Below are 24,909 nucleotides of genomic sequence, written 5' to 3'. Positions count from 1 at the left end.
AAATAATTTTCTCAAAAAATAAAATGACAACCGAGCATTGAATCTTTATTGGCACTGCAATGTATTTAGTGACAATATTGATCCAGTAAACATGCAAAGATGAAAGACCGATGACACTTTGACATTTTGGTGACAATGGTAACTTTGCAGGCCTGTTGATTTTATCAAATAAAATACAAATTTGACTCTTATATAAATAAGTAATATGCAGGTTACACCATCAAAATATATTTACAAAAATATATTTTTCTACCTCAAGCTAAAATGAACAGCAGTTTAATTCTGCACTCTCAGAAAAAAACGCACAAAAGCGGTCACTGGGGCAGTACCCATGTGACAGTTTTTGTAAAAAACTATTCTGAGAGTGTGTACAGTAAACAGGTGATTCACAGGAACTGCAACACTTGTTTTCAGTTCACTTGTTAATGTGCTTTCCCAGCTAACAAAGTAAGAACACTTTGCTAACACTACCATTGTTATGAACATTATTTCTGAATGAACTACCTTTGAATGTTCTAAAAATAAGCAATAACATTTAAAAATTTTGAAAAATGAACTCCCAGCATAAGCTGTAATATTTAACAGCGTACACTTTTATATACTTCACTTATAAAAATTGTGTATGATCCACTTATAAAAAAACAGGAATGTAACACTATCATTTTCACCCTCCCTATCCTGAAATCATTACCAGTTACCCACATGAACATCCAACCCATAGGCCATTACTTAATTTGCACAAATTAAATTAAGTAAAAAAAAAAAATTAAAAAAATAAACCTTTTGGAGTGGATATGAAAGGAAAGGAAAATCAAACCCAGTCAACCAGTGCTCATTGACAGACCATGAAAACATTAAGTTTAGTAAATATGTTTGGTCACTATATAATTCTCATTCTTCCATCTGTTCTTTTATAGCTTTAATGTTTTTTTAAGCATGTTTTCACCATGGACTAACTTAAAGGTAATTGAAATTTTGCAAGTTTATATCTCGCAATACTGGGTTTCTATCTCACAATACACAATTTTGACTTTTTTCTTGTGATTTAGAGAAAAAAAGAGTCATAACTGTCATACAGACTTACAATAAAAAAATTGCAAAAATTGTGAAAAAAAATAAAAAAAAGATTACAGATTTATGAGAGAAAAAAGTTAAGAAATTTAAACCAAAAAATCTGAAAAAAGGGCAAGAAACAAAGTCTACATTTTGAGATGTAAAATCAGAATAGCGAAGAAAAAAAAATCAGAATTTTGAAAAATAGCAATTCGTTTTTTATTCCATGGTAAAAACAAGCTTTCTTGTGAATAAGTAGATCCAAACCTTTGATTTGTAGAGTAAATAAAAAAAAAAAAAAAAAAAAAACAATGATTAATGAGGTGTGAGGCATGGCATGTTTCACCTCAAATGCTCCTTAGTATTTGATGCATTTCAGATGGTTCTTAAAAAAATGGTGGGTCATCTTCGCCTGTGTATCACTTCTGGGAGGATGCCTGTAGGAACCATACTTGTTCGTGGAACTGTGTTTTTGATGACCAATACTGAGACCTTTACAGGTGGCAACTAATAGATCTCCAAGCCCGTCAACGAAGAATTCTGTTGGGAATATAGAATAAAAACATATTCTTGAATGAACACTTATTATCTCTGGCATCTCAATCTCTATAGCTGGCATTCACCGTGGATCAAGAATAAGCTTCATTCACATTTCTCATTTGTCAGCTGTCATAAACTGTTGTTTTTGGACAATGAATCAAAATCTGTACCACACCCATTGCTTTGAATTACCTAAGACCTACATGCCAGTGGATGAATATAGTATATCAAAGCATATAGTCACAATAGTCAGGTCTTTGGGCAACTTTAATAACGAACTTAATCTAAAATAAATGGTTGATTTCATCTGATCTGAATGTTTTAAGATCCACTCACCAGTGTGAGCCACTCTTTTGAGGAATGGGTCAAAACCGACCCTCCGCACAGCCTCCGTCCGGCCCAGGAAGTAGTTGACGACTCCATCTGCAAAGAAGCAGCCGTTGAAACCCGGCAGGGGCGCATGGGTACGAGTGACACGCGTGATACAGCCGCCTTCCTCACTGTTCCCTTCCTCGTATTGCAGCTGGAAGACAAACTGATTTCCTCCTACCTGACCACCAACCTGATGGAGAGAGAAAGAATAAGATCAGTCAAGGTCTTTCACAAACATAAAAATAAGACACAATATTGGACACAATAAAGTTCTTAATTGGTTTGAACTATTTTTTAGTGAACTATAAACATTTATTGCACATGTACATTAGAAAATTCACAGGTTTAATTACTCACAGTTAAGTTAATTTTATTCAGCCAGGATGCATTAAAGTGACAGTAAGAGACATTTATAATGGTAAAAAAAGATTTAGATTTCAAATAAATGCCTTTGTTCTATTCATCAAAGAATCCTAAAAATGATAAACCACTGTTTCCATGATAATATTAGGCAGCACAACTGTTTCAATATTGATTATAATATAAAAAGTTTATTGAGCTGCAAATCAGAATATTAGAATGATTTCTGAAGGATCAGGTGACACTAAAGACTGGAGTAATGATGCTGAACATTCAGCTTTGATCACAGGAATACATTTGAATGTATATGACAGATTATTTTAGATTGTAATTATATTTCACAATTTTTTTGTAATTACAAATGTCATCAAGATGATAAAATTGACAATTACCACATCTAGTTCAGGAACGGCTTCCATAATGTTCACAAAGCTCTCAATGCGCGTCTCATTGAGAAACACAAAGTCATCATCCACCCACAGGAAATATTTAGTGGTGACCTGCGACACTGCCAGATTTCTTCCTGCAAACCAGCCCTGAAAAGCCAAACAATGAAACAAGTAACCTTCACACGTCAGGAAGATTATATTAACAGTCAACTTGAAAAACCTGATGTTTGTACCTGTGCTGGGGGCATTATGTAGTGCTCTATATTGTCACCGACCACCTTCTCTGGGTTCAGACTGTCATCAGCAACAATGATCTTTATTTTTGGGTAGTTCACACGGATACTGTTGATGAGGACATTTAGTTCATTGTAACGCAGAAATGCTTTTACTAGCACAGTCACCTGAGAGTTCACATCTACAGAGAGAGAGAGAGAGAGAGAGAGAGGGAGAGAGAGAGGGAGACAATTATTATGGTGATTGAGTTCACATGATACAGACACTGTGCTTACACTGTAATATCAATAAAAATGACAAAAAGTCCATAACAAAATCATGACTACTAAAATGAAAACTTAATAAAACAAATACATGCTATTTAAAATATTAATAAAACTATAATAGTATATAAATGATAGTAAAATAACTGTTTAGAAGCACATACACTGCAATAGAAAATATAATTGGGATGTTTCATGTAATTTAAAAAATAAACTGTTTTGGAAGTGAAAAAGAACAAGTAAGACCCATAATCCCTTCTAAGACATTTCACAATTAATGGTTTTTGATTGAGACAATTGTTTTTTTTTAAAAAAAATTTAAATTATGTAAATTTATGTTTTCTGTTAGGGCTTTTGTTGCTAAATTGGACCCTCTTTACATTAAGTGTCCCTACATGTGTACTAACATAGTAACTGCATATGTCCGTAGTATGTAACCATAGTTTAAGTACACATAGGTACATATACAGCTGTAATATTTCTTTAACAACACACATGTAACCATCCTCAGATGATTTGTGTAAGTACAATTGTGTAACAGGACATTGGTCACAATACTTTTCACTTCACTAAGTACTTGTGTAACAGGAATTATATAACTACATTTTGTAACAACAATATTTATAAGAGTAGGCAAGGCAAGGCAAGGCAAGTTTATTTATATAGCACATTTCGTACACAATGGTAATTCAAAGTGCTTTACATAAAAGAAAGTAAAATAATCATGAAGAAAAATAATAACAAAAAAAAATAAAACAAGCAATTTTAAAACTTTTAAAATGATTAAAACATTTAAAAACAGTTAGAAAATGAATTTACTTAAAAAAAAAAAAAACAGTGAAAATATAGTGCAATCAGTTCAGACATTGCACAGTGCTCATTCAATAAGTGCACAGCTAAACAGATGGGTTTTGACACATTTAGATTTAAATGTGTTTTAGCACATCTGATCTCTTCTGGAAGCTGATTCCAACTGCTGGCAGCATAGTAACTAAAGGCGGACTTCCTTTGTTTTGTGTGAACCCTTGGTAATTCTAACTGACTTGATCTTAGTGATTTGAGTGCTCTGTTAGGTTTATATTCAGTGAACATATCTGAAATATATTTCGGTCCTAGGTCATTTAGTGACTTATATACGAGTAAAAGTACTTTAAAATCAATCCTAAATGTAACTGGAAGCCAGTGTAAGGACCTGAGGACTGGTGTGATATGCTCAGATTTTCTGGTTCTAGTCAGAATCCTGGCAGCAGCGTTCTGAATGAGCTGCAGCTGTCTAATGGTCTTTTTGGGAAGGCCTGTGAGGAGCCCATTACAATAGTCCACCCTGCTGGTGATAACGGCATGAACAAGTTTCTCCAAGTCTTGACTGGAAACAATCTAATTCTTGCAATGTTTTTTAAATGATAGTATGCTGATTTAGTTACTGCTTTGACATGACTACTGAAACTGAGGTCTGTCTCCAGAATCACACCAAGATTCCTGACTTGATTTTTTGTTATTTTACACCTAGAGTCAAGGTATGCATTCACCAAAACTTCATCTTTGTTTCCAAATGCAATGATTTCAGTTTTTTCCTTATTTAACTGAAGATAGTTCTGGCACATCCAACTATTAATTTCATCAATGCACTGGCAGAGGGAGTCAATGGGGCTGTAGTCATTTGGAGATACAGTAAGGCTAGGTAAATCTGGGTATCATCAGCATAGCTGTGATAGGCAATTTGGTTCTTTCTCATTATTTGACTTAGTGGAAGCATATACAGGCTAAACAAGAGCGGTGCAAGAATTGAGCCTTGTGGGACTCCGCATGTTATGGACGTCCACTTAGACTTATGCTCTCCTAGACTCACATAATAGCCTCTCCCTTCTAAGTATGACCTGAACCATTTGAGTACCATCCCAGAAAGCCAGACCCAGTTTTCCAGTCTCTCTAGTAGTATGTTATGATCGACAGTGTCAAACGAAGCACTGAGATCTAGCAATACCATCACTGATATTTAGCCACCTACTGATGACTAGATCGACCTTTGTGTGTGGGTCCATGCACATGCTGAATCAGGTCAAAAGTGTTTAGAACCATTATCATTTCTTTTGTAGTTTTGTTTTCTGCATTATCTACGTGAATATTAAAATCCCCTGCAATTGCAAAACAGTCAAACTCTGAGGAAATTATTGATAACATTTCTGTGATCTCTTCAACAAAGGCTGGAGAGTATTTTGGAGGCCTGTAAATAATAATGAACAGAATGCATGTGTCACCTTTCAGCACAATCCCTAGATATTCAAAAGACAGGTACTGACCAAATGACACTTGCTTGCATTGATGGACATCTTTAACTAGAGCAGCTACACCCCCACCTCTCCCAACAGTCCTGCAAACACTCATGTGAGTGAAGTTAGGAGGAGCTTCGTCATTTAGGATTGTTGCACTGCAGCTGTCTTCTAGCCATGTTTCATTTAGAAACATAAAATCCAGATTGTTTGTGGTTATAAAGTCATTGATTAGAAATGATTTATTTTTTAGTGAGCGAATGTTTAAAAGTGGTAACTTGATGGCAGTGCTTTGTGTCTTTACATCAATCTTAGTTTGATGCATAATAGGCCGCAGATTAGATGAGTTTGCCCTTCGGCTTGAGAAGGCCTTAGACTTTCTATCACATTATAAAACTGAAATAGAGAAAGCTACAGGCACACTGGGTTACCGCTTGTTCTGTAAGCATTTGTGAATGTTGCTGCTATTATAGCGGGGACCCGACACATATCACTGAGAGCTGCTATCAGTTGTTTTTGATTCACCTTCAGAAGACAGAGGGTTTAAGCCAGGGGCGTCGCTAGGCCCTTTTTAGGGGGGCTTCAGCCCCCCTAAACTTATGCCCAGCCCCCCTAAAAATTATTTGATTAATTAATTAGTGATCGCTTCAGTCCCCTTTAAAATCTCATTTGAGACGGTGGCAAGCTGCATCAAGTTCCGGCTCCTCCCCTTATCTGAGTCTGCATGGATTCAGCGCGTTTTTCAATCCACAGGGGCGCCGAGCAGAGCGAACATCAGAGAGTACAAGGTGTGTGTGTGTGCGTGCGTGTGTGCGTGTGTGTGTGTGCGTGCGTGTGGTGTGTGTGTTCTCGCATCCAATACCAGTACGTCTTCGCTGCGTTCACTTTCAGCCTTTATCACAGTGTGACAGATTTTTTTTTTCTTCCAACAAAAATGAAGCGATTAACACCCATGAAAACATACTTTAGAAAACGATCATGATTTATTTTAATTTACTTTTTGAAATTGAAAACATATTATTGTGTATTTCGGCATTACATTATGCAGCCATGCAAAATAAATTATTAATGACACACATCATTGTCTGAAAGTACTAAATGGCACAGAGAGAGAAACATCATGTGGAGTTATTTTGTTTTCTATTATTAAACATCATTTTGTATTAAGTAATAATTAATCATTAGTGTATCATGATACATATATTAGAGTAAGAGTAGGCTAAAGGGATCTGTGATTTTTTTTTTTTTTAAGTAATTGATTTATAGAAGTGGCAAATTGATAATGATGTTATTTTTAATAAATATAAATAAATATAGAACAGATTAAACATATTGCCAATAGACAATTACATTAATACATGTTTTGTCTATATTCTTAATGAATATTAGCTGGTTAGTTAAATGATTTGAAATGAAATAAATGTTCAGGGGCTGACTTGATGTATAACCAACCGTATTGTTGATTATAAAGGCTAAAAAGCTAAAAATTTATAATAATAATAATAATAAAAATAAAATATAATCATTTATATTTCATTGTAGATGGATATACAAATGTTTTTCTTGTCGTGCGGGAGTAGGTCTGCAAATGAGCAACAGTCAGGTGAGAATAGAACAGACAGCCTCACACACACACACACACACAATACCACTGTGTTCCCAAGATTCATTGCAGTCATTGAACCCTTATGTTGTTTTAATTTTCTGCCAATTTCCACGTACATTTCATAAGAAAAAGCAGTGGTATCATCAAAGGATAAACATGAATGTCCTAATACTGAATCAGGTCTTTATTGTAAAAAAAAAATATATATAAATAAATAAAAAAATCTACATTCCCAATTCAAAATTTTCCAGTGACTGGTCACATGTAAAAAACTGTATTAGTTTTTTTTTTACAGTGTTATATATGGCTCAGTCAGTACTCCTACTCCCATATATGAAATACAGGGAATACAATAGAATACTGGATTGCAATAAGGTTAGTAGTATACAACCCTACCCTAATAGTAAAATAATATTTTTTAATCATACCCTTATTGGGGGCTGAGCCCCCCTAAAATCAAAATCTTAGAATCGCCCCTGGTTTAAGCCCTGGGGTTGTGGAAGCAGTCTGAGAGCTCTCATAGGAACAGGGCCCACAGGCTTTGGTGGTTGGGGGGCCCGCCATTTTTTTGTTGATATCTGCGGGCTAGCAGCGAATGAATGGGAGAGTTTAGTCCCAGCATACACCAATTCTTCCATTTTCTGTGAGAAGCACAGAATTGGAGATGCTTAAGAGAGGGATAATGTGTCTGGTGAGATGGGCTGTGTCTCTGGTGTTTCCGGTGGCTGTGATGTGTTGTCCTGGCTTCCCTGGCTGTTTTCATCACAGTCTGTCTGTGAGGCGCTCTGTGGGCAGGGCTCAGCAGGGATAGTGTCTATCAGCAGTGCTTGTTTTGGCTGCGTGGTGTTATCAGTGTCCTTGTGGGATATGTCGACCACATGATGACTCGGACCCGGTGTGTGTGTGTGCTGAATGGATTGACACACTTTGCTGAAGGATGACAGGGAGAAGTAGATATTGTCCTTAAACACTCTAGCACCAAGTTTGTTTGGGTGGAGGCCATCCGGTTTAAACAGTTGTCTATGGCCCCAGAAAAGATTGAAGTTGTCGATGAAATTCACTCCTTTTATATTACAAGATCTTTGTAGCCATGGTTTCAGCCCAAGCATCCGTGAAAACATATTTGTTCCCCTTGCTGGGAGTGGTCCACTGATGAATGATTGAACTTCGAGTCTTTGAAGTGTTTCAAAGAGTTCACTGAAGTCCTTCTTAAGGAGTTCTGACTGCTCTTTCCGAATATCATTCTTTCCCACATGGATGATGATTCGATTTGCAGTCTTGAGCTTCATCAGAATGTTCTTAAGTTCCTTGTTCACATCAGAGACCGTTGCTTGAAGAAGGCGGCATGTTGTTGTAGTCCTGCTACTAATGTTTCTGATAACAGAGTCACCCACTATCAGAGTCCTGGGCTCGGCTGCGCTCTGAGCTGAATATCGCTGTCTGCTCGACCTTGAGCGCCTGTTAGTAGCGATTTTAGCTGCTGGCTGATCCGATCCATATTCAGTCACATTTGGGGATTCATCACCCACATTTATTAATGATTCAAATCTGTTCTCCAGATGTATAGGGGGTGGTAGAATACCAGTATTTACAAGCCTTGTCATAGTCGAATCTGGGATAGAGGAAGCTATGGCAGCAATATGAGAAACTCGTGACAATCTGATATCTCGTGTTCCTTTGGGTCTTGCTCCCTGTTTGTGCCATCGATTAGTGTTGCGATCAGTTTTAGCTTGTTCCTCTACACTTGGTATAAACTGTTTAGATTCAGAAGATTCATGGGACTCACCAGCTGTATGCTGAGGGGGTCCATGACTACGGTCTGCTGAGTGTTCCATCTGTTTCGGAAGTCCAGAAAGTAACTTTGTTTCAAGAATCACAATCCTTTGTAGAAGTTTGAAGCAGTTCATGCAACAAGTAGATCCGACAGGAGGCATTTTCTCTCTCTTCTGTTTGAATGTAGGCAGTTGTTATTCCGTCTCAGCAATGTAAGCTGCTGGCAGTGGGAGGCAAAGTCTTCTTTTTGTAGTATTATTCCAGTCCCAATGTTTTTAGTTTTAGCGTTTGTGCCAAAAATCTGTTGTTTGAGCACTGTGCTGATCTGCTGAAGTAAAAATCTTAGAAAAATCTGAGAAAATTACAGAAATAAGAAGCAAAGCGCAGAGCAGTAAGCTAGAGCGTCCGAACAGTAGCAAAGCCGGAAGCCGAGTAATTGGAACCATTTAATCCAAGGGGTGGAAATGGGATCCAGGGTGTGGACATGGGAAGGTTTAGGGGTGGAAATAGGATCCGCGGGTTGGGAATGGGTAGGTTTAGGGATATGTAAAGTAAGAGGAGTTGGATCTCGAGTTGGAGTTGGTGCACCACTGTAATACCAGTGTACTTGCATGATAACTCCTCATGAACTGTACACTTAATATAAAAGTGTAACAGTTTGGACACCAACCACAATTTCTATGTAAAACATAACTTACTGGCCGCTACTCTGTAACATCAGAGTAATTACATGATAAATCTAATGTAAAGTCTTTACCAAAAAGTGCTGTTAGTCCTGTTACACGTTTGTACTTTCATTGCCAAAAAGTGTTGTTACCAATGTCCTGTTACACATCTGTACTTACACATACCATTCAGTGGCTTGTTACATGATATGTGTAGTTAGACAAACATTACAGCTATGTACCAATTTGTACTTACACTGTGGTTACATAATATTAACACATCTAGTTACTATGTAAGTACACAGGTATTAGGGACACAATATAAAATAAAGATCATGTTCCATGAAGATATTTTGTAAATTTCCTACTGTAAATATATCAAAACTTAATTTTTGATAAAAAATATGCAATACTAAGAATTCATTTGGAAAACTTCAAAGGCAATTTTCTCAGTTTTTTTTTTTTTTTTTTGCACCCTCAGATTCCAGATTTTCAAGTAGTTGTATCTGTGCCAAATATTGTCCTATCATAACAAACCATACATCAATGGAAATCTTTCAGCTTTCAGATGATGTATAAGACTGGTTTTGTGGTTCAGGACCACATATAGCTTTCTCAATATCACCTGTGGTTTTATGGTTGGTACATTATAAAGATAAGTTGGTATATTAACATCATATCAGTTAATTAAATGTACTGTATTTCACTGTAAGTCCTACAAATTGTGGCTACCATATTTTTTCAGGTACATATCTGCTGGTTTCCTATACCATAAATTTCACAGATTATAATTATTATAAGTAATAGTTCTATTTTATTAATTTTATTATATATATATATATATATATATATATATATATATATATATATATATATATATATATATATATATATATATATATATATATTTTTTTTTTTTTTTTTTTTTTTTCTTAAGTGTAAGTATTTGAGCTCACCTTTTCCTGGGTCAAACAGTACAGGAACTGACAAACGTCTGATCTCAATCGGGAATATGACCTCGTGATTCTCAAAAGAGAAGTACGCTAAGGACATAAATGCATTTGTAAAGTCAGTACACTCAGATTAATGTTTAATGAAATGTTTTATGAAACTTAGTAGTATCATAAAAGTTTTCCTTGTGTGAATCATTATATTCCAAGGGCTTGTCGAAAAACCACATTTTTGGTCTTGGCCATTTAAGAGCATGCGCATGCAACTGGAAGTAAAACAACAAAGTGCAGCAGCCTTAATGCATGCTAAATCTACACTTGAATCTTGAATACTTCACTGGAGCGGTATTTGAGTCTAAGAGTATCATATCGTGCATCATGTTCTGGAAATAAATCATGAGACTTTTGCAGAGATCTCAGAAGGTTTTGCGGAAATCTTTACAGTTAAATGTGAATGATAATTAGATATTAATTTGGTAGTAAAACAAAGTATTGCACATTTTAGGATGAGTATGTTTATTTTGTACTACATTTGCAACTGCTTTTTATCACTTTATTAGAAGTACCACTGTTACTAAACTGAAAAGACATTTACAGGTGCTGGTCATATAATTAGAATATCATCAAAAAGTGGATTTATTTCACTAATTCCATTCAAAAAGTGAAACTTGTATATTATATTAATTTATTACACACAAACTGATATATTTCAAGTTTATTTCTTTTCATTTTGATGATTAAAATCCGGAATTCAGTATCTCAGAAAATTTGAATATTGTGAAAAGGTTCAATATTGAAGACACCTGGTGCCACACTCTAATCAGCTAATTAACTCAAAACACCTGCAAAGGCATTTAAATGGTCTCTCAGTCTAGCTCTGTAGGCTACACAATCATGGGGAAGACTGTTGACTTGACAGTTGTCAAAAAATGACCACTGACACCTTGCACAAGGAGGGCAAGACACAAAAGGTCATTGCAAAAGAGGCTGGCTGTTCACAGAGCTCTGTGTCCAAGCACATTAATAAAGAGGCAAAGGGAAGGAAAAGATGTGGTAGAAAAAAGTGTACAAGCAATAAGGATTACCGCACCCTGGAGAGGATTGTATACTCCTTGACTGCTGGTGTTGCTGTTGGACAGTGTTTTCTCTACTTCCTGTTGGCCTTCTGTAGCTAATCATTGTCATGATTCTGCCCTCGTGTCCTTGATTTTTTTCCCTAGCTTTGAGGCAGGATCATGACAGTGTTTTGTGTACAAGCACATGGCCTTGTATTTGGGCCATGTGCTTGTGTTGTCTGTTCCCTTGCCCCGCCCCCCTTGTTATCCTAGTCTTGTCGTGATTGTCCTATCTGTGCCACCTGTCGTGTCTTAATTAGTTCCCCTATTTAGATCTCCTAGTGTGCTCTGTCTTTTGTCGGTTCATTGTTTCCTCATGTGTTCCACTGAGATTGTGTTCCACTCTGTGATTGAGACTGTGATTGTTCCTACATGTGAGTGTTTACCTTACCGTGAGTGTTTGTTTATAGTTAGTATTTAGAGTCCTTGTTTATCTTGTCAGCCCAGTCCTGTTTAGATATTTAGTCTTTACCTTAATAAACCCTTCGTGTTGAGAATCCTGTCTGCACTTGAGTTCCTCCTTTGCCAAACCCTGACAGAATGAACCGACCAAAAAGGAACTCAGCAGGCACGAGGACCGCCGAGCTACAACACCTGTTGGAGTTCCGCCAGCAATGCTGGACGTCATCCCCCACCGACAGGAAGGGGGTCACCCTCCCATACTCTCCCGAGGGTGAGTGGATCCTTCACAATTATGCCCGGCTGTGGGAGAAGTTCTCCCAGGAGGAGCCGCAGGTTTCCCCCCAGAGGTCCCCACCATTGACCCAACTGCCAGTGATCCCAGAGGGTTGTCTCCTGGCCGTCACAACACTTGGGGAACAGGCAGATCCCCCCCAGAGTCCTGAGGCGCCTTCCACAGCCAGCAGTCTCCCCAGGAAGCGAGGGAGACGATTGTCGTGGGAGTCAGCTTCAGAGTCGTCGGCGTCAGAGTCTGCCCTGCCTGAGGCCAAACTCCCCCAACCCGTCTCGGTTCCAGCTGTGACCTCTGCACCGCGGCCAAGGAGGAAGAGGAAGAAGAAGGGGTCTTCCGGTCCTGCGACTCTGACTCCTCCTGCAGCAGTGAGCGCTGGCGTGCGGAGAGCGTGCCCGAGCCAGCAGCGGAGAGCGCTGGCGTGCCCGAGCCAGCAGCGGTGACCCTTGAACCCGAACCGGCGAATAAGAGAACTGTTTTCAAGTCTGCAGTCGTGAGGGCGGAGGAGAGAGTCGCGGCCGACTCTGCAGCAGAAACTCTAATACAGTCTGTCTCATCTCGTAAGGAGATGCCGGTTATTATTGCCGCTAAAGCCTTGTCTGATTATTTGTCTCGTCTTGTCCAGATCCTGCAAGTCCCTACCAGTCCTGTCCTGTCCCCAGACCCTGTCCCCAGAAATCCTGAGCCCGCCATAGTTAGCGCAGTTCCTGACCCAGTTTCAGTCTCCCCGTGTCCTGTTGTCTCCCCGTGTCCAGTAGATGTCGTCGAGTGTCCAGCTGTCTCCCCGTGTCCAGTAGACGTCGTCGAGTGTCCAGTTGTCTCCCCGTGTCCAGCTGTCTCCCCGTTTCCAGCTGTTGTCTCCCTGCGTCCTGTTGATGTAGTCGCTCCTCGTCCAGTTGATGTTGCCCCGCGTCCCGTAAGTGTTGCCCCGCGTCTTGTGTCTGCTCCTGTCATGTCCTCTGTCAGTTGTCCAGAGACCTCTCCCAACCCCTCACCACCCAGACCTGCCCGGACCCCTCGTCATCAGCCTTCGTCGCGTCCTCCTAAGACTCCTGCCCCACCCACCCACCCTGGTCTGTCCCCCATGAACTTTGTGGTCCCACCTCCTCCCCTTCCCTGTTTGTTTTTTTTGATATGCCACCCTAACCCTGCCGTTGTGTATTCATGTTTGCCTTTGTTATTATTTGTCATGTCTTGTTGGTTTGTTTCTGTGTCCCAGTCTGTCATGTCAGTCATGTCCCGTGTTTGATGTTCCCTTGAGGAGCGTCTGGAAGCCGCTCCTTAAGGGAGGGGTTCTGTCATGATTCTGCCCTCGTGTCCTTGATTTTTTTCCCTAGCTTTGAGGCAGGATCATGACAGACCCGTGTTTTGTGTACAAGCACATGGCCTTGTCTTTGGGCCATGTGCTTGTGTTGTCTGTTCCCTTGCCCCGCCCCCCTTGTTATCCTAGTCTTGTCGTGATTGTCCTATCTGTGCCACCTGTCGTGTCTTAATTAGTTCCCCTATTTAGATCTCCTAGTGTGCTCTCTCTTTTGTCGGTTCATTGTTTCCTCATATGTGTTCCACTGAGATTGTGTTCCACTCTGTGATTGAGACTTTGATTGTTCCTCCATATGAGTGTTTATCTTACCGTGAGTGTTTGTTTATAGTTAGTATTTAGAGTCCTTGTTTATCTTGTCAGCCCAGTCCTGTTTAGTTATTTAGTCTTTACCTTAGTCAGTGTTTTCCCCCTCGCGGGTTTTGTTTTCACCTTTTTGTGTTAATAAACCCTTCGTGTTGAGAATCCTGTCTAAACTTGAGTTCCTCCTTTGCCAAACCCTGACAATCATAGCTCCGTGTGGCTGTTTTTTTCTCTCTCTAGAATATTTATCTTACTATCACTCTCTGTTTTTTAAAGTGATAAAATATAACTTAATCAACACCATATTTCTGATATTGTTGATCAATCTTATCAGATTAATTTTGATCATTCACTTTTATTTTATATCCATGAGTGCAGTACACCTGCAAAGCGTTAGCACTCGTTAGATTGTCATTAGCGTCTTCATTCGAACCTATCGCTGTTTTCTTTTCTCCTCTCCTCTCTCTCGCTCCAGTTTTTCACAAGTTCATCAAACAACCGCAGTAAGAATATTTCATCAAGCACGGTGAGTAATGGCTTCTCCTGCTATTGTTATTTGCACTTCTTGCCACATGTACAGTTTATCTATCTCTGTCGCAGATGAGGGATTCACATGTGATAAATGCAGGGAAATTGTTAGGCTAACAGAGAAGATTTCAGAATTAGAGACACGCATCCAAACTTTAATTGAGTTAACAGTAAGAATGTTAAGGCTCTAGATACGGCTTTAGATCCGTCTAGCTCAGGGATTCCTGTACATTGTTCGGTTCCGGCAACAGAGCCCCTGCAGCAGGGCAACTGGGTGACAGTGAGGCAGTGTAGTCGTGGGTCAAAACACCGCTCTTCTGTTCCGATCAAAACATTAAACAGGTTCTCCCCACTCAGTGATGCACCCACTTAGAAACCTGATGAACATGCTCTAGTTATTGGTGATTCTATTGTACGGAACGTGAATATAGAGACACCAACCACCTTAGTCAAATGTTTATCGGGAGCCAGAGCGCCTGACATCTTGGCAAATTTAAAAGTGTTGGCTAATGTTAAACGTAAAAACAGTAAGATTGTTATTCATGCTGGCGCTTATGATATTCGACTTTGCCAGTCGGAGATCACTAAAAATAACATTAAAGAGGTGTGTGAACTTGCAAGCACGATGTCAGACCCTGTAATATGCTCTGGTCTGCTCCCTGCTTACTGTGGTGACGAGATGCATAGCAGATTGTCATCACTCAATGGCTGGATGTCTAAGTGGTGTCCACAGAATAACATAGGTTTCATAGACAATTGGACGAGCTTCCGGGGCAGACCTGACCTGTTGAAAAGAGATGGTCTTCATCCCTCCTGGGGTGGTGCCACTCTTCTCTCTAGAAATATGGCAAATAGTCTTAGTGTTTGTACTTGACTAACTGGGGCCCAGGTCAGGAAGCAGACAGACTGGCTAAACCGACCGTCTGCTAGCTGCCTCATGTCACAGACGTCAGCTAATTCTCAGCACATAGAGACTCTTTCACCTGGATATCACACTATAGAGACTGTGTCTGTTCCCGAACTAGAAAATACAAAAAATGTCCAAACCAAGTTAAGATTAACAATTTAATTGAGGTTCAACAAATAAAAGACAGATACAATATGGATAAAAAGGATAAAGCTTGGCTTATTGAATAGCAGATCCCTTTCTATGAAAACACTTTTTGTAAATAATATGATCACTGATCATAATATAGATGTGCTCTGTTTCACAGAAACCTGGCTAAAACCTGATGATTACATTATTTTAAATGAGTCCACCCCCCAAGATTACTGTTATAAACATGAGCCGCGTCTAAAAGGCAAAGGGGGAGGTGTTGCTTCAATTTATACCAATGTTTTCAGGATTTCTCAGAGGCCAGGCTTCAAGTATAACTCGTTTGAAGTAATGGTGCTTCATATAAAATTATCCAGAGAAACAAATGTTAATGATAAATCCCCTGTTATGTTTGTACTGGCTACTGTATACAGGCCACCAGGGCACCATACAGACTTTATTAAAGACTTTGGTGAGTTAGTTGTGGCTGCAGATAAAGATTTAATAGTTGGTGATTTTAATATCCATGTTGATAATGAAAAAGATGCATTGGGATCAGCATTTATAGACATTCTGAACTCTATTGGGGTTAGACAACACGTTTCAGGACCTACTCATTGTCGAAATCAAACTCTAGATTTAATACTGTCATATGGACCTGATGTTGATAGTGTTGAAATTATGCAGCCAAGTGATGATATCTCAGATCATTATTTAGTTTTGTGCAAACTTCATGTAGCCAAAATTGTAAATTCTACTTCTTGTTACAAGTATGGAAGAACCATAATTTCTACCACAAAAGACTGCTTTTTAAGTTATCTTCCTGATGTATCCAAATTCCTTAGCATATCCAAAACCTCAGAACAACAGGTTGACACCATGGTATAATGAGCATATTTGCACCCTAAAGAGAACAGCCCGAAAAATGGAGCGCAGCTGGAGGAAAACAAAACTAGAGGTATTTCGTATTGCTTAACCCATCTTACAGAAAAGCATTAAAAACTGCTAGATCTGATTACTTTTCTTCTCTTTTAGAAGAAACCAAACATAACCCCAGGTATTTATTCAATACAGTGGCTAAATTAATGAAAAATAAAGCCTCAACAAGTGTTGACATTTCCCAACACCACAGCAGTAGTGACTTTATGAACTATTTTACTTCTAAAATCGATACTATTAGAGATAAAATTGCAACCATTCAGTCGTCAGCTACAGTATCGCATCAGACAGTGCACTATAGACCCCATGAACAGTTCCACTCATTCTCTACTATAGGAGAGGAAGAATTGTATAAACTTGTTAAATCAACCAACATGTATGTTAGACCCTTTACCATCTAAGCTCCTAAAAGAGGTGCTTCCAGAAATCATAGATCCTCTTCTGACTATTATTAATTCCTCATTGTCATTAGGATATATCCCCAAAACCTTCAAACTGGCTGTTATTAAGCCTCTCATCAAAAAATCACAACTTGACCCCAAATAACTAGTTAATTCTAGACCAATCTCGAATCTCCCTTTTCTGTCCAAGATACTAGAAAAGGTAGTATCCTCCCAATTATATTCCTTCTTAGAGAAAAATGGTATATGTGAGGATTTCCAGTCAGGATTTAGACCGTATCATAGTACTGAGACTGCTCTCCTTAGAGTTACAAATGATCTGCTCTTATCATCTGATCGTGGCTGTATCTCTATTATTTTTATTGGATTTTAGTGACACAATTGACCACAACATTTTTTGCATAGACTTGAACACTTTGTTGGCATTAATGGAAGTGCATTAGCATGGTTGCACCATCAGTTCGTAGCAGTGAATGAAGATGTATCATATCGATGTGACGATCGTGACCCAGTGAAACACAGGGAGATAGAGAACCAATTGCAGGTGTGTTTATTTAGGGTAATCCAAATCGTAATCCAGACAAGCCAGGATCAAAACCAGAAACAATCCAAATAAACAAACAAGGAAGGAACAGGAACACAAAGGGGAACAGGAACTCGGAATTCGAGGAACTTGGGAGACGAGAAGACTGGGTGCGGCAGGAAACGTAAGGAAAGGACTCCATGCAGACAACAGGAAAAGACTGGTTAATATAGGGAGGCTAATGACTAATAAGTGAAGACACCTGGTGGGAATTGTAGTGCCTACAGTGAGGTGCCTAAGGGGAAGTGAGCCCACTAGTGGACACCCAGGGAAACAGAGACCAGACAGCGTGACAATCGATCACAAGTGCAGTATGGAGTGCCTCAAGGCTCAGTACTAGAGCCGCTACTCTTCACGCTTTATATGTTACCCTTGGGAGTCGAGATATCATCAGGAAACATGGTGTTAGCTTTCACTGTTATGCTGATGATACTCAGCTCTATATTTCTTCACGGCCCGGTGAAACACACCAATTTGAAAAAATAATGGAATGCATAGTCGATATAAAAAACTGGATGACGAGTAATTTCTTACTGCTAAATTCTAAAAAAAAAAAAACAGAGGTGTTAATTATAGGACCTAAAAACTCTGTTTGTAATAACCTAGATCACTGTCTAAGACTTGATGGTTGCTCGGTCAATTCTTTGTCCTCATATGGGAACCTAGGTGTGCTATTTGTCTGCAATCTTTCCTTAGAAAGCCACGTTTCTAGCATTTGTAAAACTGCATTTTTCCATCTCAAAAATATATCTAAATTACTGCTTATGCTCTCAATGTCAAATGCAGAAATGTAAATCCATGCATTTATGACCTCAAGGTTAGATTATTGTAATGCTTTATTGGGTGGTTGTTCTGCATGCTTAGTAAACAAACTACAGCTAGTCCAAAATGCAGCAGCAAGAGTTCTTACTAGAACCAGGAAGTATGACCATATTAGCCCGGTCCTGTCAACACTGCACTGGCTCCCTATCAAACATTGTATAGATTTTAAAATATTGCTTATTACTTATAAAGCCCTGAATTGTTTAGCACCTCAGTATTTGAATGAGCTCCTTTTACATTATACTCCTCTACGTCCGCTACGTTCTCAAAACTCAGGCAATTTGATAATACCTAGAATATCAAAATCAACTGCGGGCGGCAGATCCTTTTCCTATTTGGCGCCTAAACTCTGGAATAACCTACCTAACATTGTTTGCGAGGCAGACACACTCTTGCAGTTTAAATCTAGATTGAAGACCCATCTCTTTAACCTGGCTTACAAATAAAATACTAATATGCTTTTAATATCCAAATCCGTTAAAGGATTTTTAGGCTGCATTAATTAGGTAAACCGGAACAGGGAATACTTCCCATAACACCCTATGTACTTGCTACATCATTAGAAGAATGGCATCTACGCTAATATTTGTCTGTTTCTCTCTTATTCCAAGGTCACCGTAGCCACCAGATCCCAGCCCCAGATACAGATCCCCGTAAAGACCTTGTCTCAGAGGACCACCAGGACAAGACCACAGGAAACAGATACTTCTGCACAATCTGACTTTGCTGCAGCCTGGAATTGAACTACTGGTTTCGTCTGGTCAGAGGAGAACTGGCTCCCCAACTGAGCCTGGTTTCTCCCAAGGTTTTTTTCTCCATTCTGTCACCGATGGCATTTTGGTTCCTTGCCGCTGTTACCTCTGGCTTGCTTAGTTGGGGTCACTTCATCTACAGCGATATCGTTGTCTTGATTGCAAATAAATGCACAGACACTATTTAACTGAACAGAGATGACATCACTGAATTCAATGATGAACTGCCTTTAACTATAATTTTGCATTATTGACACACTGTTTTCCTAATGAATGTTGCTCAGTTGCTTTGACGCAATGTATTTTGTTTAACGCACTATATAAATAAAGTTGACTTGACTTGACCTGATTGTGAAACAAAACCCATTCAAAAATGTGGGGGAGATTCACAAAGAGTGGACGGCAGCTGGAGTAAGTGCTCCAAGAACCACTACACACAGAGGTACGCAAGACATGGGTTTCAGCTGTTGCATTCCTTGTGTCAAGCCTCTCTTGAACAACAGACAGCGTCAGAAGCGTCTCTCAGACAAAAAGGACTGGACTGCTTCTGAGTTGTCCAAAGTTATGTTCTATGATGAAAGTAAATTTTGCATTTCCTTTGGAAATCAGGGTCCCAGAGTCTGGAGGAAGAGAGGCACACAATCCATGTTGCTTGAGGTCCAGTGTAAAGTTTCCACAGTCAGTGATGGTTTATGGTGCCATGTCATCTGCTGGTGTTGGTCCAAGGTGTTTTCTGAGGTCCAAGGTCAATGCAGCCATATACCAGGAAGATTTAGAGCACTTCATGCTTCCTGGTGCTGACCAACTTTATGGAGATGCAGATTTCATTTTTAAACAGGACTTGGCACCTGCACACAGTGCCAAAGCTACCAGTACCTGGTTTAAGGACCATGGTATGTTCTTAACTGGCCAGCAAACTCGCCCGACCTTAACCCCATAGAAGATATATGGGGTATTGTGAAGAGGAAGATGCGATACGCCAGACCCAACCCAGACAGCAAGCAGTTTCGGCCCAGGTCTGGCCCACATCTGGCCCACATGGATTTCATGTGGGCCAGATCTGGGCCGGATCTGGGCCAAAACTATGTTGCTGTCTGGGAAGAATGCAGCAGAGCTGAAGGCCACTATCAGAGCAACCTTGGCTCTCATAACACCTGAGCAGTGCCAAAGACTGATCGACTCCATGCCACGCCGCATTGTTGCAGTAATTCAGGCAAAAGGGGCCCCAACTAAGTATTGAGTGCTGTACATGCTCATACTTTTAATGTTCATACTTTTCAGTTGGCCAATATTTTTTTAAATCCTTTCTTTGTATTGGTCTTAAGTAATATTCTAATTTTCTGAGATAATGAATTTTGGATTTTCCTTCGTTGTCAGTTATAATCATCAAAATTAAAAGAAATAAATATTTGAAATATCAGTCTGTGTGTAATGAATGAATATAATATACAAGTTTCACTTTCTGAATGGAATTAGTGAAATAAATCAACTTTTTGATGATATTTTAATTATATGACCAACACCTGTAAAATGCAAAGTGCTGAAAATCAAAATAAAGTTCTGTACTTGCATTTTTGTAAACACTATAAGAGTGACCCATCGGGGTAATGAAAAGTTCTACACACATGTCTGGTCTTAATGCTCACTTGAATACTTGGGTCAAATACAGGAAATATATCATGCATGTAAATAAGTGGTCAAGTGCAAAGACCTAAAGTGTGGGTTTTTGGACAAGCCCCAAGTCAGGTATAGAATGACATGACAATAAACAATGATAAAATTCAGGTGAACTATTCTTTAGGTTACAGGTTACGTACCGAGGTCTTCTGTCTTGATGTGGTAGATGGTGCTGGTGTAGGTCAGTCTGCTCAGCAGGTCGTTGAGCTGTTGGAGGCTGCTGGATGAGATGCTCAGATGTTGCTCATTCTGGCCTTCCACCTGCTCTCCTTCCTGGACATTCATCACTGAAAGCACTCCTTTATGCACCCTTAGAGAAACCTGGAGAGGTTTCATATAATTTGACCTCATTTTATATATTTCACATGTGATGAATCCTTTTAAAAAACACCCAATATAAAGGCAGAGTAGGTGATTTGGTTAAAAAACATGCTGGTTGAAGGTCTCTCAACGTCCCAATAGCAATTAATAAGTTAAGTGGTCTACATGTTTTTATATGTTTTCATATTGTCTGCGGAATATATATATAATCTGATTATGATTCTGATTTGCAAAGAGGGTGGGATCTTATGCTTTCACAGCTAGCTTGCTATTGCAAACCTATACGAAATCACCTACCCTACCTTTAACAGCTTTAGATCAAAAGCTCACAAAGCATCAATTAAAAGACAGTAAAACAGAACAGCAGACCCCCATTCAGAGACCATCTGAAACAAACCTATGATTATGATCAATATAACAAAACCCACCACCTTTAGTGAGAACACCATATTCAGCAGGACAAACCTTGTAAACCGCTCTCTTTTGTGTTTGCAGGGCTAGACCTTTAATAGTGATACATTTCTTTAATTAATGAAATTGTTAAAAATGAATAAAACAACTCACAGTCTTATATTATATAGGAGATCGAAGGATTTGATGAAAAGAACATTCAAAAAAGCAGCATTTATTTTAAATAGGCATCTTTTTTAACATCATAAATATCGTTACTTTCACTTTTAATTCATCAATTTAATTCTTTTTTAAACTTGCTTAGCCTAAACTATTTATTGGCAGCAAATCAGAATGATTTCTGAAGGATCATTTGAATAAGAATAAGAGACTGCATTCAATTTTTTTTTTTTTTTTTTAATCTGTAACCTTCTGGAGATGCATTTAAGAAACCTGAGATCATTAGCAATCAAAAAAAGGACAGACAGAAATCAGACTCACCAGGAATGAGTGTTTTATTCATGGGAGTTACTCTGAATCCTCTCATCGGATACTGGAGCGGCGTGTTGGCCGGGACGAGAAGAAGAACATCATTTTCTTTACCTGATCTGAAAGACAGCTCATTCAGTCAGAGGAATAAATGTGTGCCACACTAAAGAGATCTGAGGAATTGTGGGTAACCTGATCTGGTGTTGTCTGAACTCTTCTGCCCGGCGTTTCTGCATGTCATCCATATCGTCTTTTGAAACAAACTGGTTTGCTGGATTAGTGTTTTGGCAAGTACAGGGTGCTGGATTCTCATTACGAAAAGGCCCGATACTGAGATGTGTAACAAGCAAAAGGTGAAACAAGAAACAAGGAATTCATTGCTTCAGGGTCACTCATAAAAATAAAATGAATCTACTTACTTTGGTTTGGGAAAGTCTGGGATCTCTGGATCACGGTCGCAGTTTGAGAGTCTTGAGAAAGTTGTGTGAGTGGGGGGAAAAAATAAATACAATTGAGTACAGTTTGTATGGACTTATTTTCTACAACTAAATAAACCTTAAACAGGAGTGAATTTTATAAAATATCTTCCCACACCGGAATTAAATCACTTTTGTTGTATGTTAAAGATGTTAAGGGTTACCTGTAAGAGTTAACATTTTAGCTAACGAGTAACATTTTTATTTGTAGCCTTTACACTCTTAAATCTTCTGGGTTAAACCTTTTCAGGTTTCTCCAGAAATGTTTGATTAGGTTAAAGCTCAGACTGTGGATGCATGGGACACTTAAGGACATTCACAGAGATAAGCCACTCTTGCTGTGTGCTTAGGGTAATTTTCCTATTGGAAGGAGAACCTTCTGCCCAGTCTGAGATTCTGAATGCTCTGGACTGGGATTTCATTAAGGCTATCTCTATGTTTTGGTGTATTTAGTTTTCCTTCTACTCTGACGAGTCCCTCAGTCCCTGCCACTGAAAAACAGTCCCTCAGCATGAGGCTTCTACCCCCACACTTTACTTTTGAGATGAGCAGAGCTGGTTTCCTCTAACATTATACATGGATTTGCATTTCATCAGACCAGAAAATCTTGTTTCACTACTGTATGGAGTGTAAATTGATGTGGAAAAAAGTATTTTAAAGCATTATAACATAAGGCAGCAGAATAACAAAATGTGAAGAAAAAAAATGAAGGTGTATGAATACTTTCTTAAGGCACTGTAGGCAATATTTAGTATAAGTAAAATACTTAAATACTGTTAAAATCAGATACTCTAAGACTTTTAACTTGTAATGGAGTCATTTTCACTGTAAGGTATCTGGTTATTTTATTGTTTTCAGGTACTCTTCACCAGGCAGAACTTATCCCTCATGAGCTCATCGATGTTAAGTTGTTCTGGGTTGCCTGTCATTAAAAAGATGCCACGTCACTGTAATGGAAAACGATTTTTTTTTGCCTTTGTCTGTCTAACCACTTGTGCGTTACGTTTTCTTTGTGCTTTAGCTTCGCAGGGCGTTGTTCATTCGTCGTGCACTGTTACCTTTCAAAGCTGGAATGAATATGAAATCTATTAAATAGCCTAGTATGAAAAACATAATTTTTAATTGATTCACACGGACTCTATAGTATTCTGATAATGACGAGGAAAAAATGTACACTGTTTTATATATCCATATAGGCTACACAAAATATTAATATTTTAATAAGTTATATTAAGCATTAAAAAATGTCCTTCATCATTATTGGATTCATCTAATTCAGAAGTAGGCTATGACTGTATTTGACAGAATCAATCGAAATACAAGTGAGATACTATATGATTTTATTTGGCTGAATACATCAAATACATTTGGACACGACAAATAAATAAATAAATAAATAAATAAATAAATAAATAAATAAATAAATAAAGTTTATACTGATGTACAAGGCACTTACCTCATTATCGGTAGTGAATTTTTATTCCAAAAAACCATGCCAGCATAAAATAAGGCGAAGAGGGAGCCACTTAAAACAATGACGAGGAATAAAGTTCTGCGGGATCCGTACATGATTAAATCTGTCGCGATTAAAAACAATGTAATATATTTAATTATAGGCGGTCTATATCCAAATAAAAATGAAGCTTTGCAACTCAAATTACGCTAATAAGCGTCTAAATAAAGACAGGACTATTACAGATACTGTATCGGATGCTACCTGTTGAAGAGTAACAGGTGAATGAGTGACAGAGACTAGAGGACGGATATGTGACTGTTTGGAGCGACATAAGCGATCGCTTTTATTAATAAGAAAAGATTTTCACATAACATTTCTGTAATTTGGTTGCATCTTGCTTAATGTCAAGCAGTTTGCTTCGTGCATCCTCTTTAACAGCATTAAAGCGGTCCAATTTATTATTACGAACTGTGTATGCATTTTAAACACCTACATTAGGCTTTATATACTTCCTTCTTCCATGTCTCTGAATGTGTTTTATAAAAGCACATTTAGTGCTCAGTGGTAGCCTATGACCCGTTTCAGGGGTGACCAATTACTATTCAAAATCAGTCACAAAATTAGTTCCACCTTGTTTCGACATCCTCCGATGAGGTCAATCCATACAATTAATTATATTTGAATTAATTCTCTAGGACCACAAACATAAAAGCATAAAATGAAAGGCTAAATAATTTTTTGTCAACTGGGTTAAAATGTTGTCATTGACATATAGGAACATGACATATAGGAGAATATCTGGCTTAAAAAAAAAAAAAAAAAAAAAAAAAAAAAACACCTCAGAAAGATGGTTACTTCCAGCCTTGACACATGTACTTTACATGTGGGAACTTACAAAAAATAGCTTATATGTGTATATAATGTATGGATACTTTTTTTTAAGAATCTGTTAAATACAAATAAATAAATAAATAAATAAATATACTGTAGCACCAGCCCTAAACCAGAATTGGCTCCCATTTTGTCGAGAATGACATTTAATAAAAGACGTATTTAAAACATTCTGATGAAGTTTCAACTTGACTGGAAAACCATGCATATCAATAACCTGTCAGACCTGTCCTTCTCTACTATCCA

At 38.4% G+C, this 24,909-nt stretch overlaps 1 protein-coding gene across 1 annotated transcript; it reads right to left on the bottom strand.

The window, feature by feature from the left end:
* Positions 1-1,195: 1,195 nt before the first annotated feature.
* LOC127946880 (beta-1,4 N-acetylgalactosaminyltransferase 2-like) lies at positions 1,196-23,777 on the bottom strand. The gene is made up of 11 exons (XM_052543704.1): positions 23,773-23,777; positions 22,260-22,310; positions 22,033-22,170; positions 21,853-21,959; positions 21,427-21,464; positions 20,781-20,961; positions 10,482-10,568; positions 2,948-3,129; positions 2,718-2,861; positions 1,930-2,155; positions 1,196-1,593 (listed from the first exon to the last, which is right to left on the bottom strand). The coding sequence occupies exons 1-11, from the start codon at positions 23,775-23,777 to the stop codon at positions 1,412-1,414; spliced, it is 1,341 nt and encodes a 446-aa protein (XP_052399664.1). The 3' UTR covers positions 1,196-1,411.
* Between the last annotated feature and the right edge of the window lie 1,132 nt (positions 23,778-24,909).

This window comes from Carassius gibelio, chromosome A25 (genome assembly GCF_023724105.1).
Source record: "Carassius gibelio isolate Cgi1373 ecotype wild population from Czech Republic chromosome A25, carGib1.2-hapl.c, whole genome shotgun sequence".
Taxonomy (NCBI): Eukaryota; Metazoa; Chordata; class Actinopteri; order Cypriniformes; family Cyprinidae; genus Carassius; species Carassius gibelio.
The sequence above is the reverse complement of the archived record's forward strand: the minus strand, read 5'-3'. Positions and strand labels throughout refer to the sequence as shown.

What these genes read in the sequence shown, in the direction of transcription:
- LOC127946880 (XM_052543704.1), bottom strand. An exon ending in ACTGTTTGACCCAGGAAAAG is followed by an intron (nt 3,130 to 10,481) that starts GTGAGCTCAAAT and finishes CTCTCTCTGTAG; the next exon opens with ATGTGAACTCTCAGGTGACT. An exon ending in ACATAATGCCCCCAGCACAG is followed by an intron (nt 2,862 to 2,947) that starts GTACAAACATCA and finishes TTGGCTTTTCAG; the next exon opens with GGCTGGTTTGCAGGAAGAAA.